The 18,027-nt window shown below is 52.5% G+C and overlaps 2 protein-coding genes across 3 annotated transcripts in view; one reads left to right on the forward strand and one right to left on the reverse strand.

Moving 5' to 3' along the window:
- Positions 1 to 6,048: 6,048 nt before the first annotated feature.
- Positions 6,049 to 15,213, reverse strand: Trub2 (TruB pseudouridine synthase family member 2). 2 transcript variants are annotated; one of them, XM_010627305.3, is made up of 8 exons: positions 14,948 to 15,213; positions 14,589 to 14,720; positions 13,532 to 13,606; positions 12,381 to 12,442; positions 11,116 to 11,197; positions 8,638 to 8,710; positions 7,883 to 8,019; positions 6,049 to 7,309 (listed from the first exon to the last, which is right to left on the reverse strand). In XM_010627305.3, exons 1-8 carry the CDS (start codon positions 15,054 to 15,056, stop codon positions 6,984 to 6,986), a joined length of 996 nt encoding a protein of 331 aa, XP_010625607.1. In that variant the 5' UTR covers positions 15,057 to 15,213; the 3' UTR covers positions 6,049 to 6,983. The 2 variants fall into 2 exon arrangements, with proteins under 2 accessions (XP_010625607.1, XP_010625608.1); XM_010627306.3 differs by lacking the exons at positions 8,638 to 8,710; positions 12,381 to 12,442.
- The window catches only part of Coq4 (coenzyme Q4), a 9,567-nt gene continuing 6,750 nt past the window's right edge, over positions 15,211 to 18,027 (forward strand). Inside the window, exons 1-3 of the mRNA XM_010627304.3 lie at positions 15,211 to 15,582; positions 15,670 to 15,801; positions 17,462 to 17,558. Of these exons, the coding sequence (XP_010625606.2) occupies positions 15,291 to 15,582; positions 15,670 to 15,801; positions 17,462 to 17,558 (521 nt within the window). The 5' untranslated portion in view covers positions 15,211 to 15,290. The remainder of the gene's footprint in view (positions 15,583 to 15,669; positions 15,802 to 17,461; positions 17,559 to 18,027) is intronic.

The following is an 18,027-nucleotide window of genomic DNA, read 5'->3' on the forward strand; positions in this document are numbered from 1 at the left end:
TTAATGACAGCTTTTATTACCAGTGTCGTCACCCTCTCCTCCCGGCGCCTGGCCTGTTGGCTGCCCGGTCAACCCAGGCCCCGGGCTGGTGCTGAGCCCAGGGGACAAATGACAAAGACTACATCAGCCCAATCTTCCAGGAAATGGGAGTGGAGGGAGAATTTCCACCTCCCGTGGAAGCCCCTGGTGGCAGCGCCACAGAAGAGGCCCAAATGGTCAGCTCCTCTGCAGGGACAGTGGCTGTCACCGGGGCCCACACTGAGTCAAATGCACAGGGGACATTTGCCTGCGAGGTATAAGGGTCTCCAAAGTCACCCTCCCTCACAGGTGGTCACTACATTGTCCAGTGTGGTCCTTGGAACATGACTTTGCCCTGATCGAGCTGTGGCCCTTTGTGTGGTCTTTCAGGCCTCTGTCCCTCACTGCCTCCAGGCCTGAGTGTGGCCCTGTCATCACCACCTCTGCTCCATTCTGTGTGGGGCCGTCTTATCTCATGTGTTCTTGGTACCTGCAACAATAAACAGTAGCTGCTGAATAAATATCATTTGTAGAGCCCAGGCCTTAGGGAAAGTTGCCTCATCCTAGGCAGCAATTTCCTTAACAGGGAGGGGAGAGGTCACGGCCTCTGTGGAGTTAGGATCTTCCTCAGGGAGCCCTGTCCCTGCCGCCACCACCACGGAGTTTGGAGGAAAGAGAGCCGGGCCATGGACAGACATAAGATGTGGAGAAATGGCCATGCCTGGCTAATGAGAGAAGCAGCCTGCAGCAGCCTGTACAGTGGATCCCTGACTTACAAACTCAATCTATTCCTGGGGTCTGGTTGTAACTCAAGTTGTTCAGTAAAGGCTCAGGCTCCTTTACACAGCCTCCAAAGTCTCCTGTACACAGGCAGACCTCATTGTCCTTGGAGAGACGCCGGCCCAGGATTTCTCAATGAATCCCATGCAGGAAAGGATGTTGTCACGTTCCTTCCAGACTCCTTAACTGTTAGATCTGTAGCTGAGATCATCCGGAAGCACCAGTGGCCGGCATTCAGATCATAACTCAAGATTTTGATTTGGTTTGGTTTTGTACCAAGGATCCAACTCGGGACCTTGAGCTTGCTAGGCAGGCAGCAGCACCAACCCCCAGCAAGTCTTTGGCCATGAGTTAAAATTAAAGTTCCTGTCATAGCCCAAGTTGTTTGTATAGCAGGCGGGTTGTAACTGTAGGGTCCACTGTATATATTACAATTCAGAATTTTTTGTTTTGTTTTGAGACAGGGTCTCACTATGTAGTTGAGACTGCCTTGGAACTATGTAGCCCAGGCTGGTCTCGAACTCACAGTGATCCTCCTGCCTCAGCCTCCCGAGTGCTGGGATGACAGGAGTGCACCACCCTGCCCGGCCTCAGAATTTTTAAAACAGAAAATACTGGGCTGGGGAGGTAGCTGGGTGATAGGGTGTGTGGTGGGTGTGCATGAGGCCCTGGGTTCCATCCCCAAAACTGCAAAAAGAAAAGCAACCCAAACCAAAAAAAAAATTGTTTTTGGGTTGTCCATTCAACACATATATACTAGAACAGTCATACACAGGTCACTTCATTTCTGTTTCTCTTTGCTCCTTTCTCTCTCACCTCGGGTTGAAACCAAGGCTTTACACTAGGCTAGTGCTCTACCACTGAGCTTACATCCCCAGCCTTTTTTAAAACAGGGTCTTGCTCAATGGTGCCACCGTCTGCCTCACAAGTGCAAGGTTACAAATTCATACCCAGTACCAAAAATAAAAATAAAAATAAAAAAGACAGGGTCTTGCTAAATTGTCCAAGCTGGCCTTGAACTTTGAATCTTCCTGCCTCAGCCTCCCAGTATCATACTTTGGTGGGCGTGGCGGTGTACAGAGATCAAACTCAGAACCTTGCACTTGCCAGGCAGGCATGGCACCACTGAGCTGTATCCCCAGCCCTCCTTTTTTTCACTTGAGACAGGATTTCTTGATATGTAGCGCAGGCTGGCCTCAGACTCACACAGGTCCTCCTGCTTTGGCCTTCCGAGTGCTGGCGCACAGGTGTGCACAACATGGCCAGCTCTCTGTACACTTTAGCTCACCTCTCCATCACTTACAGTACCGCACATAATATTGACGTAAGGCTGTGGAAATAGTTGTTACACTGAGCTGTGTGGAGAATAGTCCCTGGAGAAAGTCTGTCCGCGTTCACCACAGAGGCCATGTTTTTTCTACAATTGTCTGTGGATGGTGAACGGGCGGACCTAGAAGCCATGGACAGAGGCCAACCGTAGCAATGACCACTGCAGAAGCAGCCCTGCCTCCCGCAGGGGAAGAGGCCCAGGGCGAGGGGAGATGGCAGAGTGGGCTGGACGCCACAGGTGGGCCCTCGGTGTAAACCCCAGCAAGGTCCGCGGAAGCAGGTTAGGGCGCGGCAGGCTGGCTTGGGAGACCTGGCGAGGGCTGTTGACTGCAGAAGCCCAGGACGCATGCGCAGAACGGTTCCCAAAGCCTGGCTCACGGACCGATCAGAGCGCCGCCTCTGTTCCTCTCGGGAGAACTCTGAGCAGCTTTGGGATAAAAGCCTGGCTCTGGCTCAGCTTGAGCGGGAGGTACAGCCGTGTCTGGAGCTCTCCGCTGCTGTGCTCTTGCGTGGTGATCCCCTCTCACCCTGTAGAGTGCACTGTGTTTCCTACCCCAAACACACTCTGCAGCGCCTGTTTCTTTTCCTACCTTAAATAAGCAAAACAAACCTCACCGTTTTGCGCGCTTTTCAAACTCGGGTCCTTGCGCTTGCAAGGCAGGCCACCGAACCGCTGAGCTAAATCCCCGGCCCCTGCGCGTTTGTCTTGATCAATTCTTTCCCGTGGACAGAAAGAACTTAGAAACCAGCCCTAGAAGGAGGCCCCATCCTGATAACACCATGGCGGGTGTGGTCCGTGCTAAGGAGGCTTGGTGACCAGGGCGGGTACAGACACCACCAGTCACATCCCCACTTCTCACTGAATCCCCATGTGGTGCCAGGAGCCAATGAGCTTTCCTGAGCCTTCGCCCCCCCCCCAGCACTGGGGGTGGAATCCAGGGCCTCACACTGCTAGGCAAACACCACTGAGCACCACCCCAGCCTTCGGCCTCTTCTGTGAGGGAACAAACCGGGGCTCTACCTGGTGACCTAATCACTTCCCCAAACGCTATCTCTTTTGGAGAGGGTGTCTTGTTATGCAGCCCAGGCTGCCCTATAGCTCATCTTGATCCTCCCTCAGCCTCCTGAGTACTGGGATTACAGGCGCGCACCACGCCTGGAGGGACAGGCCTTGAATCCGACAGGTGAGCAGCCCAAACTCAGCAAGGTGAACCCAGGCCCTCCATCCACAGTCCTCTTGCTCAGGGAGGTCATGTTCCTAAATGAAGAAGATACTGGGCATGTTGGTGCATGCCAGTAGCCGTCTACTCAGGAGGCTGGGCAGAAGGAACGCAAGTTCAAATTGCCTTAACTGTCTCACCATGGTTGGTTTAAGAAATGCCCAGAGCCAGGCATGGTGGTGCACGCCTGTAATCCCAGCACTCAGGAGGCTGAGGCAGGAGGATCGCTGTGAGCTCAGAGACCAGCCTGGGCTACATAGTGAGTTCCAGGTCAGTCTCAACTACATGCTGAGACCCTGTCTCAAAAAACCAAAAAAAGAAAAGAAATGCCCAGAGAATTAGTAAACTACACTTCTGCGGGCAGGTCATGGAGGCATGACGTTGGGGATCTTATCTGTTCCCCTGCTTGGCTTCCTGGCTGCTGTGAACTGAGCACCTTTGCTGTACCACGTCCTACCAATGCTGGTCCTGCCTTCATGCTGGCTGGTCATGGACTGAATCCCCTGCAACTGAGAGCCAAGTAAACCCCTCCTCCTTTCACGTTGTGGGTGTCAGGTATGGTGTCCCAGCAGCAGGAAAAAACTAATACACCCAGTTTGGGCAACTCAGCAAGACTCGGTCTCAAAATGAAAGATACTGAAAAAATACAAAGGCTGAGTGGTAACTTAGGGTAGAGTGTCCTGGATTCAGTCACTAGTACCAAAAAAGTTAAAGCAGAAAGAGTCCAATGGTGGGGGTTTTTAAGTTGGGCGGGTGACAGGCACCGAGATTCTGACTGAAACTCAGTCCGGATGTTGTGAGGAGCTTTACAGGTAAGCTTAACATTTAAATCCACAGACTTTCCGTGAAGCACACTGCCTACCTTCTGCGTGTGGGGGCCTCATCAAGTGAAGGCCTTAGGAGAAAAAATGACAGGACCCTAAGGAGGAATTTGGCCTCCAGACTGTTAGGCCTCTGCTGGTGACATCAACTTCCCGCAGCTGGTCTGTGGGCCCAGCCCACAGACACTAACCTGCCCTCTGCAATTGCAATAGATTGCAACAAATTGCAACAAATCTATCTCCCTTTGTACATCCAGGAGTTCTGTTTCTCCAAGGAAACTGCCTCATATTCAGGGCTGCCTGGGAGCCAGGGGCAGAGCTCTGACAGCAAAAGTAGACACAGCCCCCCTTTTCATGGACTCCTGTGAGATAATACTTTTCTTACCTTTGTTTTTTACTTGTGTAATTGTTTTTGTTTTATTTTTTGTTTTTTGAGACAGGGTCTCACTACATAGTTGACACTGACCTGGAACTCACTATGTAGCCCAGGCTGGTCTCGAGCTCACAGCAATCCTCCTGCCTCAGCCTCCCAAGTGCTAAGAGTAGGCAATCAGCTTCTTAGCATTCTGATCTAATACCAACTGCCCAAACTTTGTGAATTCGAGGATGAGATCTGGGTATCTGCCTACATTCAACAGTTAGAATTTCATCTTATTTGGATACAGAAATTTTTTGGTCAATGCAGTGGAGGACAGCAGACCCCTTATCTTGGTCGGTCACTCTACACCTGAGGGCCAGTGCCCTGCCTGTCCCAGCCTAGCATTGGGGAGAGCTGAGCACCGCAGACCCCTCGCTGTCCCAGCACAGTACACACTGGCAGGCCAGGAGGGCTGTGCCCGCTGGCAGATGGTGGGGCCACTGTGCTAAGAAGGGGGCCACTTGGAGACACATTCATGGATGACGCCCCAAGACTGTAAAAGCAAAGGAGAGGGTGATTTGTAAGACAAAGCTCAAAGCACACATGGGGTGAAAGTGTCTAAAGCACAGAGACGTTGGCTTTTTTTTTGGTCATTTTCTTCAGGATATTAGGAGGCCTGACTCAGGGTGGTGGTGCATGCCTGTCATTCCAGCACTTGGGAGGCTGAGGCAGGAGGATCACCATAAATTTGAAGCCGGCGGCGTGGGCCACATGGTGAGTTCAAAGCCAGCCTGCACTAGACAGTGAGATAGACCCTGCTTCAAGAAAAAGGAAGAAAGGAAGCTTTTTGTGCTTTCTATGCCATATTTATTCAACCAGTCCCTTCGAGGAACAGTAATTACATTCTTAACTTCTCACCAACCCAACACAGCCATGAATTGTCTGTACCTATCCAGCCAAGAGCAGGCCTGCTGGGGCGAGCGTGGGTGTTAAATGCTGACACACCGCCACAGGACCCCCAACAGGACAGTCTGACCTCTCTCCCAGCACCACAGAAAGCCCATTTTCTCATCCTGTTGTTACGGAAGGAACTGGCAAGTGACACACAGAGAGGCAGCAGAGCGAAAGTAAATTAAAAATGTTTACTCCATGGATGGGGATGGATGACACCTCAGGGTGGTGCCCTGATCGACTCCCCACTGGGTTACAGCTCCTTCTTTTATAGGGTTTTACAGCCTTGATCTCATTCAGTTGGTTACACTGCATTTTCACAGCTCACACTGCTGATACCCAAAACATGGTGACAAGGCAGCTGAATCTCAACCCGGATGCAGTTATGTGTTAGGGAAAGTTACCTTCGAGATTCATTCAGTCGCCTGTTTTAGCCATGGGGAAGGGAGCGTGTTTGGTCAACAAAGCTAACAATGGTTCTTTCCACTTCCAAACTTCTGGGGAAGACTAGGTGCCTCCAGTGCCAGTTAATTCTGAGCTAAGCAGAGTGAGGGGCAGAAGTTATCTTACATTGTGACATTTCCTAAATTTTTGCTATTAAAGTTTTCCCTACCACTGTCACAAAGACTAGCTATTTTCACAAGTTTTCGCACTCTGGAAGGCAATGCAACCTTCTCATTTTTATCTGGTTATCTTCCATTGACAGGGAGGAGGGGAGAGACTCTCCCTACATAGTCTGTGCTGGCTTTGACCTCACTATGTAGTCCGGGTTGGTCTCCAACTGCAAGTGACCCTCCTGCCTCAGCCTTTGAAAGCTGGGGTTACAGGCCCGCTTCATCACACCCACGCCGTTTGGATTTTTGCTATATACCGAGTTCAAATCAGCCCAGTCTTCTTATCATCTTCTTTGTACTGCTAAGACCCTTTTATTTATTAAGAATATTTACACTTAACCACACTGCAGTTTTGTGGGGAGGTCCTAGGACGCTCTGCACTGAGTGACAACCCAGTCCTTTTTGAGACAGGCTCTCACTAAACTGTCCAAGGTGGGCTTCTTGCCTCAGCTTCCTAAGCAGCTGGGATTAAGGTCAGGTGTGGGTCACCAAAGCCAGCAAGACACTGTAAAAATTTTTACCAGTCTGTTTATCATCTTCTCCATACAGTAGTTTTTCCTGTTTAGCAGGATCAAGCCTGTTGATTGTTAACAACTTCAGTTTTACGTCTAATGTAGACAAGCCTTTTTCTAACCCCACCCCCAGTACCAGAGGTTGAATTTTGGGCCTTCATGCTGACCTACATCCCCATCCCTCCTTTTAATATTTTGTACTGTAAGAGTCTTGCTAAATTGCCCAGGCTGGGCTCAAATTCAAGACCCTCCTGCCTCAGCCTCCCAGATAAGAATTTGCTAGACTCCAGTACGTATTTTCTGCACACTTACCAGTTCTGGCTCCTAAACACTGAGCCTTTATTGTAATCCGCCCACTGCCCCGCCTGATGCCTGGCCTTTCAGGGCCCCACCCAGCTCTCCAGCCCCAAGGCAGAGCTCAGGTCCTTGGAGCCCGAGGGCCAACCAGGACTGGGGAGCGGCTGGGTGCCCGACAGTGGCCTCAGGTTATTCTCCAGCTCTGTCGCCACCCGGGGGGCTGCGGCCTGGATGGCATCCTGGATGCTATTCAGGTCCCACTGGGTCCTCAGGAGGGCGTCATCCAGTGTGAAGAAGCCATCCCGTGTGCGCCGGACTTGGGAGCAGATGGCGGTGGTCTTGAGCTCCAGGCCAATTTCATGAACCAGCTTCCGGAGCTGCTGCTGCGTCTCGTTCACGCACTGCACCTCTGCCAGGACACAAAGGTGTATCCGGTGATCAGGAGCACAGCCACAGGGCCCCACGCTCCGGTCACCTCCCAATCCTGCCATCATCTCCAGGCTCATGGTGCAGGCTGAGGCCCAACGGGTGGAGGGTGGGGGACAGAGGGGTCAGACGCGCAGGAGCTCAGCCCTGACCTGCGCCTGCTGGGTCAGAAGTTGCCTTTCAAAAAGACCCCCAGGAACTCTCCACAAGCACCACTTTAGACTTAGTTTCCTCACCTGTGAAATGGGGCTATGAAGAGTCAAGCGCTCACTTACACAGACTGCCTAGTCAGCAGGCACCAAGAGAAGGAGGCCATGCTAACGGGGCCAAGGCAGGGGAGGAAGAGGGACCCTGGGGCTGTGACGCGGGGAATCACTGCAGCTGGTAAAGGAGTCACCAGGCACAAGCTTTGCATGCAAGTCGAGCTCCACAGTGCAACCTGGCAGGGGCCAGGGTGGGAGGAGCCGGCCCCACGGCCTCAGCCAGAGGGGGCCAGGGTTGCAGCCTCTGCCACATGCTGCCACCCCCTCACCGCTCACCCTCTGAGGCTACTCACCTAAGAGGAATTCTGGAGGTGTGAAGTGGAGGCAGCGGATGCCAGAGATCAGCATCGGGGACTTGTCCATGGGCCGGATCACACCTCTCACGGCCATCTCATAGGCCTCCTGCGACTGCAGGTCCAGGTTGGAGTACCTGGGAGCCAGAGGGACTCAGTGGGTGGCTGGCACAGAGCAGGGAGCTGGGCCACAGCCCTGCCCAGCCCTCCCACACCATGAGGGTGGGTCTCTGCCAGCACAGCTCCTCCAGCCATCTTTGAAGACGTCTCCTTTTCTTTTCTTTTTCTTTTTTGAGACAGGGTCTTGCCATGTAGTCCAGGCTGGCCTGAAACTCAAGGTGATCCTCCTGCCTCAGCCTCCTGAGTGCTAGGATGACAGGCATGCGCTACCACACCTGACCCTAAGGCAGGGGTTCTTTTGGTTCCCCTTACAGACAAGCAGAGTGAGACGCGTGGCAGGTGAGGGCCTTGCCCAGGGCCAGGCTGCTGAGGCTGAGAGTCAGGGGCCTAATGCAAGCTGGTACCAGGCTCAGGCTCTCAGGACGAGGGGGACCCTCTGCCTGCTGCTGCCCTCCAGCCTGGTCTTGAGCATTTGGTCTTTGGCTTCTTGCCACATGAGAGCTCTGGAAGCTCTTCCCCTCGGCAGGCGTACAGGACACCCCTGGGTGCCTGGAACAGGGAGTCCCACCCAGTCGACACTGCTGAGAACGGCACGCTAGGAGTCCCACTGTCCCAGGGCCTCCCAGGCCACTCACATCACCAGGGCCTTCTGGTGGGAGCCTTGGATGACGCACAGGATGCGCTCCAGCTTCTCTCTGGTCACGTGGTCTGGAAGGGGTACAGGGCGGGGGCAGTTAGTCCACAGGAGTCCACTGAGGACCAGCGACAAAACGCTGGCGCGTCCTTTTCCCCACACCAGCCCTGCACTTGGAATCCACCAAAGCACCCAGAAAAGTCTCTTTTTTTATTACTATTAGTTTTACTTTGCAGTACTGTGCATTGAGCCTAGACTCTAGCGCCTTGCACGTGCTGGGCCAGTGCGTTGCCCTTGAGCTCCATCTCCAGCCTCCCCTGCCCCTGCTTTTTAAAAATTTTACTCTGAGACAGGTCTTGCTTGGTTGCCCATGCTGACCGTGCAATTTTGAGGCTCCTGCCTCAGCCTCCCCAGTGCTGGTCTTATAGGTGTGCTCCACTGTACCTGGAATCTTTATGAAAACTCTACACCCTCTTCCCAGCAAGACACAAAAGAATTTAATATTCTGAAGATATCTGCCAGGGCTCGCAGGTCCCATAAGTCATCCAGACTGCAGGTTAAGAATAGTTTCTAGCCAGGGATTTAGCTCAGTGGTTCTGCCGCCTGCCTTGCAAGCGTAAGGACCCGAGTTCGATCCCCGGTACCAAAAAAAAAAAATACTTTCTTCAGGCCAGGGATTTAGCTCAGTGGTTCCACCACCTGCCTTGCAAGTGCAGGACCCGAGTTTGATCCCCATACCAAAAAACAAATATCTTCTAAGCTAGGCATGGTGATACATGCCTGCAATCCCAGCACTGGGGAGGCTGAGGCAGGAGGATTACTGGGAGTTGGAGGCCAGTCTGAATTACACAAGACCCTGTCTCAAAAAACAAAACAAAACAAACAAAGAAACAGAAGAATACTTTCTTCTAAGCCAGGCATGGAGGTGCATACCTATAACCCCAGTGCTCTGGGAGGCTGAGGCAGGAGGATCACTTTTAAACCCAGCCTGGGCAACTTAGTGAATCCGTGAGATCCTGTCTCAAATTAAAAGGGCTGGGATGCAACTCAGTGGGAAGGCCAGGGGTTCAGCCCTCAACACACACACATACCCCTTTCTTCCAGACCTACTGTAACTTGCCCGATGTTCCATAGCAGGGACCATGTGAGGGAGGATGCCACTGGCCCAGTGTAAAAATGGGCTACAAGGAGCAGGCATGGCTCTGTCCCCTGGTCCCACTAAGCAACTGCCAGAGCCAATACGGGGTAGGGTTGGGGTCTCACAATCTGCCAGGAAGCTCAGGTCCTGCAGCCCAGCTGTGGCAGGTGCCAACTTCTAGTTCAAGGGAGCAGGTGTGGTGACAGAAAGTTCCCCTGCCTAGAGCGGCACAGCTCTCGCCACCCCTCCCATCTGGGGCCCTCACGCTGTCATCTTCCCTAGAACACGCCTGCCTCTGACTCCTTCCATCCTGCTGGCTGGGCTCAAACGCTGCCTCCAGCAGGAAACCCTCCTGGACCGGGTCGCTTCTTCCCCTGGCTTATCTCCTGCTGTACCTGGCCATCTCCCTAACACTCCATCGTCTTGGATTCTTACCTCGTGGCTCAGTGGTCACCTTCTAAAAATGTAGATTAACAACCACCACCATCTCCCCGTTTCTCCAAACTCTGCCTCCCTCCCTTCCAGAAGTAGTAGCGGAAGCGCTGTCCCCAGGGGCTGTCGGAGGCTGGCCCATGCCTACGCGTGCAAATACAGTAGTGCTTTGTCACATCTTCCACGCGACATACTGAGAGGTGTGTGCTCAGCTGAGTTCATCGGGGTTGATTTACCACGCATCCTCCCAGTGCTTGGCACAGGGCTGATGCTCAAAACCATCTTTCCAAGGAACACATGCAAGACATCCCAGGGAACCTCAGGATTCGGGGCTGGTGAGGGGTGAAGAGTAAGCCACCCAGGCCGGGCATGATGGCACACACCTGTAACCAGCATTCAGGAGGCTGAGGCAGGTGGGTTACCTCGAGTTCCAGTCCGGCCTGGGCTACAAAATGAGTTTAAGACCAGCTCGAACTACATAGCAAGACCTTGTCTCAAAAGAGAAAACCAAAAGAAGAACGATGATCCAACCATCTCCCATCTCCCATCCACCCAACCACCTGCATCTAACAAGCCTCCATGTCCTCGGCCCCATGCTACGTGTGTGACCACAGGGTGGCCCTCACAGTCCCTGTTCTGGGACCAGTCTGGTGGGCACACAGATACTAGGTAATCTCTGATCAGTAGCTGGTTTCCTCTCTGAGTCCATCAGCCCAAGGCCTGCGGCCAGACTTCCCGAGGGAGGGGACATCTGGGCCAAGCAAGGTGAGCACAGGAGATTCTGGGAGACAGGTGACGAGGCCAAGGCCCCAGCCTGAGCTTGGCATGGGAGTCAGAGTAACTGAGCTGGCACCGGAGGGCCGGCAGGGTGAGGAGCCCGGGAGGCGAATGCAGGGCAGGTGCTCTCACCGTAGGTCGTCTTCTCCACCAGCCGCCCATCCTCCTGGAAGTTGTCCGTGGCTTTGCCCAGCAGGCCGCGCACTGTGTAGTCCTGCGAGGATCGGGAGGGGAGGGTCCCTCAGTGATTCCGCTCCAAGAAGTGGCCCGAAGGAGATGTGAGGTGGAGGCTGGGACCCTTGTTCTCTCTCAGGGAGCTCCTGGCCCTGGGGAAGGTGCCAGCTCTGCTGTGAGGCCTCGGTGGCTCTCTCCACACTCCAGAGCCCCTCTGAGACCTGAGGACAGTGACAGGGCCCATCTCACAGTGCTGCTGCACGGGCCCACCTGCAAAAGGGGTGACTGCAGCCTCGCAGCCACACGTCTCCTCCAGCAAGTGTGCCCTGTCGGTGGAAGAGTCAAACTCTCCGTGCTGCAGGGACCACCCCCCTTCCTCTAACTCTGCACGCCTAGCTTTGTCTTCTGCTAGGAGGAATGAGGACAAGGACATGTCCTGAGCGCGTACCATGTGCCAGGGACTGTGCTAAGTACTCCAAGTGCAGTCACTCATTTGATCTTCAGAGCAACCCTACAGGGAAAATACCTCCTGGCTCCCATTTTGGAGAAGAGAAAACGGAAGCACAGGTATTGAGTGACCCTTCCAAGCACACCTGGCTGGTGGAGCGGTAGGAGCTCAGGGACTTTACGTTTTTGGTGTGTGGTGGAGATGGAACCAGGGCACTCGTGCTATGCTAGGGCTACAGTGGTGCAGCCCCACCACTGAGCGACACCACAGTCGTGACCTGGATCTTGAACCCAGAGTCTCTGATCGTCACACTAAAGACGTGGCCCCTCTGCACACACTTCTGGGTGTCAGATCCACGGCCCCACCTCCAAAAAAAAGCTTCCTGAGGACTGGATGGTGACATGTGCTTCTCAGCTTTGGGGAAATAATAATGGCGCCATCATCAGGCCCTAAGGTGGCACCAGCCAGCGTCAAATCCCAGCTCTTAAGGCCTAAAGGACCTGTGAACCTGGCTGCGCATCCCCTCTGAACCCTGGCTCTCATTCTGTGAAGTAGATCGACAGCAGCGGAAGTGCTGAGAATCCATGCACGGTGCTGGCAGAGGAGCGGGCGTGTGCTGACACGGGTCACTGTCATCACCAGTGTCCCTGTGGCGTGACTCTCACACAAGCTTACTGATGGCCTGGGTGTTCCCGATGGAAGCCCCAGCATCAGATTCTCGCCAGTGACCCCTGAAAAGGAGCAAAGGCCGAGCGGCTATTCCCAGGCCCCGTACCTTGGTGAGATGAGCATCGTACAGGTCGGTGAGGAGCTTGCATCCGTGTCCCACGCCGAGCACTGAAAGGCAGCCACCACATCTGGCACCCAAGCTCCCCTGCGAGTCACTCTTACCCCGCCCGCCCCCATGGACTCTGCCTTGTGGAGGGCCTGAGGTCCTCAGCGAGCTCCCCAGAGCGGTTCCGATGTACTTGGAAAAGGGGACAGCCCAGTCTCCAGTGATGTAGGCGAACCTAGTAGCTCTGAGCATCGCCTTTAACCTCTATGGGCCTAAACCGCCGTCAGTAAACAGTGGCACAAACATCACGGGTACTGTGCACACGGATGCAGTGCAGCTGGGAGGGAGCAATGCACAGGCTGAGGGCGGCAGAGGAAGGGATCAGGCAAACAGTAGCCACTGTGGCCACTTCCTGCCTCTCCCCCATCTGTTTGACCCTTGGGCTGAAGGAGAGAACGACCCTCCATTCGCTCCTGGCATGAGATCGTGTCTGCCAGCTGCAGCCCGGGAAGCATGATGAGGGGACTGCCAAGGGTGGCGACCTGGCCACCACCTGACCTCAGGGACATAAACAGCTCACGACTCAAGGGTCTGTGCCTTTAACTCTGACAACAGTCAGACTCTGGCCAGAAGGGTGAGAGTCGTACGGGGACATTTACCCTCCATGGAACTAAGCCAGGCCAAGTCACTTCAGCTCCTGAAGTGCTTTATTCACAGACCCAACAGTATCCATCTGATAAGGTTACTGTGGTGAAGAAATGTGCATAAAAGACCTTGAGCCGGGTGTGATGGCACATGCTGTTGTCCTGGAACTCAGGAGGCTGAGGCAAGAGGATCATGAGTCCAGGCCAGCCTGAACTACATAGCAAGACTCTGCCTCAAAAAGCAAAATAAAACAAACAAACAAACGAAAAAAGACCTTGAACTACACACATGTCACATGCAGGAATCACTTGATAAAGGCGGGCCACTGTGACCACTCTCCTGTGACTCCCTCCCTCCCAGTGACCAGAGACGTGGGACAGCAATCAGACAAGGCAGGCAGTGACAGAAGGAAGCTGTCAGCTAAGAAGTGGGCTGGATGCCTAGCAGCTCCCCGATCCTTCCCAAGGCCATTATCAGGGCACCCCAAGGCTGTCCACTTCACTTACCAAGCACCCCTGAAGACTGGACGTCCAGCCGGTGTCCCACACCAATCTTTAGGCTGGTGAAGGCCGGTCCACGTACTGGAAAGAAACAAGCAAGTCCATTTCTCAACAGAGCCCACCTCCAAGATGGCTGTGTGATGACTTCATTACTAGAATGGAGGCCCATAGAGCCTACGCTAGGATCAGGCTCGACCCTTGGGCCGCCCCACTATGGAATCTGGGGTGCAGAACTCGTTCCTCAGCTCTCCAGGGCAACACAAGAGGTCTCTAACTTTCCTTATCACTGTTCTCACAGTGAGAAATTTTAAGCTGGAATCCTAGAATAGTAAGATTCCACAAACCACAGTCCATAGTCCCTATCTCAAGCCTTTGTTTTGCTTCTTTTATTTATTTACTTATTTTTTTGGTACCGGGGATCGAACTCGGGTCCCTGTACTTGCAAGGCAGACGGCAGAACCACTGAGTTAAATCCCCAGCCCCTGTTTTGCTTCTTTTAAAATACAGAATCTCACTATGTTGTCCAGGTTGGCCTGGAACTCCAGTGATCTTCCTGCCTCAGCCTCCCAAGTAGCTGAGACAAGTATACAACCATCAATAATTGTTTTCCACTACAATCATAAATAAAGTTTTATTGAAACACAGCCAGACTCATTGTATTCCCTACTGCCTATAGCTATTTTAAACTACAATGGCAGAGCTGAGAAGATTCAACAGAAATCACACGGCTTTCAATGCCTAAAATATTCAGAATCTGGCCATCTGTGTGGCACATGTCTGTAATCCCAGCACTCAGGAGGCTGAGGCAGGACAATAGCCACGAGTTTGACGCCAGCCTGGGCTACTCGTGAGTTCAAGGGCAGCCTGGCATACATAGCAAGACCTTGTATGTTTATTCAGAAACTGGACCTTTCCAGGAAAGTTTGCCAATCTCTGGTCTAATACTTCATCTCCACTGCGGCCCTTCAAGGGTCTGGGGCAGGAATCTGAGCACTGGCACACTAACTCTGGTCAGGGATTTCCTGGGAAGTGACATCCAGGATCTCGCCTGCATCTACCATACCCAGAGGGTGGTCAGTGAGGGTGGGCACGCTGGTGGCTGTGAGGGTCAATTCCTTCTTGTCACTGCCTTCCACAGGGCACAGCAAAAAGCGAATGCGTTGTTTCGGGACAGGAGGCTTCCGGGCATTGAGACCTGAACACACAAGTAAAAGGCATATTTCAGTAAATAAAGACTTGAGATCAGCTCCTGACTCACCTAATGAACCATGTGATAAGAAAGACATTGAGTCAGTTTTCCATTTGAAAATAGGGGAAAAGAGGAGTGATGAAGTATACAGAACAGATGGTTAAGCAATCAGCTCCATCATCGGATTCTCGGGACGCCAGAGCAGGATCGTGGGTCTGGCAAAAGGGACTCACCTTTCAGAAGCTGCATCTCTACCGTATCCCGCAGGTGCAGCCATTTTAGTCCCGGGGGCTTATACACCGCAAAGAGCCCGTTCAGTCGCCCCAGGCCAGCGGAGCCCATACCCGTCAGCCCGCTGGTAGGCCATAAAGCGGAGGCGTGAACGGAAGTGCCGCCTAGTCCGGCTCCAAATGTTGTCCTCGCAATAGGAGCCACCAGGTTCCGCAGGCGGAAGAGGTTCTCACTGTCTTGTCCTCGGGGGAAACGTGACTCGGAGAAGGAAACAGGGCCCGGCCTTGAGCCGCGGAGCTAGCGGGGTTACATCTCCTTTGGAGACCCTTTCTGGGGTTTAGGGAAATGGAGACAGTTATATCCGTGGAAACAGGCGGAAGGCTTGTTGCGTGGGTTTCCTCATATTTAGCCATTGGTCCCTTTCTTGCCTGGGCTATGGTATTTCCGTTCAAAGGCCCCAGAACACCAGAGATAGACAGAGTCTTCTTGACTTCTTTGGCGCTCCGTCCCCGAGGAACTATGGGGCGTCAACCTTGCCCCACCCACGCGCCGGGGGACGTCGCTGCCATGGCGACACTGCTGCTCCGGGTCCTACGTCCCCTCAGCCGACTCCTGGGTGGTCACTGCCCTGCTGAGGGCAAGTGGCATTGGTTCACAAGGGCCAAGCGGGAAGAGCAAGCGAGCGCTGGGCTTCTCTGATCTTTATCTCTTTCTCACCTCACAGGTGTGTCCCTCCGGGCCGGGATCCATGGCGCCAGCCTGTTGTACCCGGACCATATTCCCACCTCCCCGCTGCAGAAAGCGCTGCTGGCCGCCGGCTCGGCCGGAATGGCGCTGTACGACCCGTATCGCCACGGTGAGGCTCTCGAGTTTGGCTCTTCCGCGGCGTCAGCGAGGAACTGGGCGGGTCATGACCTCTTCAAAGACTTCGTTTCATGCGGGGGCCAGGCCGGGGTGCCCTAAGCTGGTTGCAGCCCCTTATCATCAGGAACTTTTATAAAAACCAGCTGCCTGGCTCCCACCTAAACTCCCTGAATCTGAATCTATCGGGCAGGAGGAAGGGAGGGAGAAAGTGGGGTGGAATCTGAACGCCTGCCTTTATAAATTATCCACGGGAGATTGTCACCCAGCTATATTGAGAACCCCTGGATCAAATAGATGATGAGCACCTGTCATATCCTAACATTACCTCTAGAAAGTAAACCTTGTGAAGTAAAGGGCCTGACAGCTCTGATCCAGAGCGCATGCAGTACCTCTGGCACATAATAAATGTTCAGTAAATGTTGGGTGTATAATTAGAACAGCCTTGCCAGGGATTCAGCTCAGTGGTTCTGCCGCCTACCTTGTAAGCGCAAGGACCCAAGTTCGATCCCTGCTACCAAAAAACAAACAAACAAACAGAACAGTCTGGGCTTCCGCGTTGTCTTCCTCCTCAATCCCAGTATTTTTTAGTTCCAAAAAGTGCTGTACTCTAACTATTAAACACGATAATACAGAGCCGGGCGTGGTGGTGCACGCCTTTAATCCCAGCACTCGAGAGGCTGAGGCAGGAGGATTGCGAAGAGTTCGAGACCATCCTGGGCTACACAGTGAGTTCCTGGTCAGTCTCAACTACATAGTGAGACCCTGTCTCAAAAAACCAAAAAAAAAAAAGCAAACATGATAATACAGGCAAACCTGTACTCTCAGCTACTTGGGTGGCTGAGACACAAAGAATGCCAAATTCGAGGTCAACCTGGGCAATTTAGCAAGACTCTGTTTCAAAGTAAAATATAAAGGACTGGGAACATAACTCAGTGGTAGAGCACTTGCCCTGGGTTTGATTCTTAGCAATGAAGGAAAGAAAAAAAAAGAGAGAGAGAGAGAGAGAGGAAAAAAAACTATAATGTTAACTGCCAATTGAAAACTGTGCTAAGGGTTTTATATGCTTGATTTTCTGGATTTCTCATGTGAACCTTATGAGATGTTACCTGCATTTCACAAACGAGGTCTCAGAGACAGAAATGTGAAGCAATTTGTGCCAGGTCACTTATGTAGGGGCTGCACCTTGACTCTAGCCCTGGACTCTGATGCTGAAGTCTGTATCGATGGAGATGCGTTAAGTCTGTTGTGACAACAGGATGTGAACTTAACTTGCAGGGCCTGTCTGATCCTCCCCATCAGCACTGTGCCTCCCTCAGCTCCTCAAGCTGAAGCCCCTTTCCCATTTCCTCTTCCTTTCTAACTCTGCCTAATAAATCTGCCTAGGTGTCTCAGAGAGAGAAGGGAGGCGAGGGGATGGGGAAGAGATAAGATTTATAAACCTCAGCACTGTGCAAACCAAAGCACCCCGTTTGGTAGATTAATAGCAATAATTGATCTACTGAGCCTCTGCTGTGTATCCAGTGATTTGCTAAGCATATAACATAAATCCTTCTAAGAGGTAGATATTATCTCTATTTTATCATGTACAAACTAAGGCTCAGATCAGATCCCTAGATCATATCCCCCGTCTGTGCCCATTTTTGTCATTTCAGACATGGTTGCAGTTCTAGGGGAGACCACAGGATACTACACCCTGAAGGTCCTCAGGGACCAGATGAGGAGGGATCCAGAGGGTGCCCAGATCTTACAGTAGGTCTCATCTCCATTTGGGGACATTCTTTAGGAATCCTGACCTCTCTAGAGGCACAATGTGTCAGCTCTGTTCTTCTAAAGAAACTCTTTTTTTGTTTGTTTGTTTTTTTCCTTAGAATTCGGGATTTTTTTTCCACAGTCACTCTGTGTTTTACCAAAGATAATTAAAGAAAACCCACTTTGTTTGCAAAATGAGCTTAGTGGTTTTTGTTTGTTTTTCTATTTGTGCTGTACTGGGGATCAAACCCAGCAGTGCTGTACCACTGAGCTACATCCCCAGCCCTTTTATTTTTTAAGACCAGGTCCCTTTAAATTGCCCACACTCTCAGTATGGTGGCACATGCCTATAATTCTTCGAATTTGAGAGGCTGAGGCAGGAGGATCACAAGAAGTTTGAGGCTAGCCTGGACTACACAGTAAGTTCAAGACCAACCTGAACTACATAGTGAGACCCTGTCTCAAAAAA

Source organism: Fukomys damarensis, unplaced genomic scaffold, assembly GCF_012274545.1.
Source record: "Fukomys damarensis isolate Sample0158 unplaced genomic scaffold, DMR_v1.0_HiC HiC_scaffold_36, whole genome shotgun sequence".
In the NCBI taxonomy this organism is placed as follows: domain Eukaryota; kingdom Metazoa; phylum Chordata; class Mammalia; order Rodentia; family Bathyergidae; genus Fukomys; species Fukomys damarensis.

Excerpts from the sequence above, each read along its gene's own strand:
- Trub2 (XM_010627305.3), bottom strand. The coding sequence starts at position 15,056 with ATGGGCTCCGCTGGCCTGGGGCGACTGAACGGGCTCTTTGCGGTGTAT. Across the intron at positions 14,721-14,947 it reads AGAGATGCAGCTTCTGAAAG|GTCTCAATGCCCGGAAGCCT; the intron begins GTGAGTCCCTTT and ends TTGTGTGTTCAG. Across the intron at positions 8,020-8,637 it reads CACCAGAAGGCCCTGGTGAT|GTACTCCAACCTGGACCTGC; the intron begins GTGAGTGGCCTG and ends TCTGGCTCCCAG.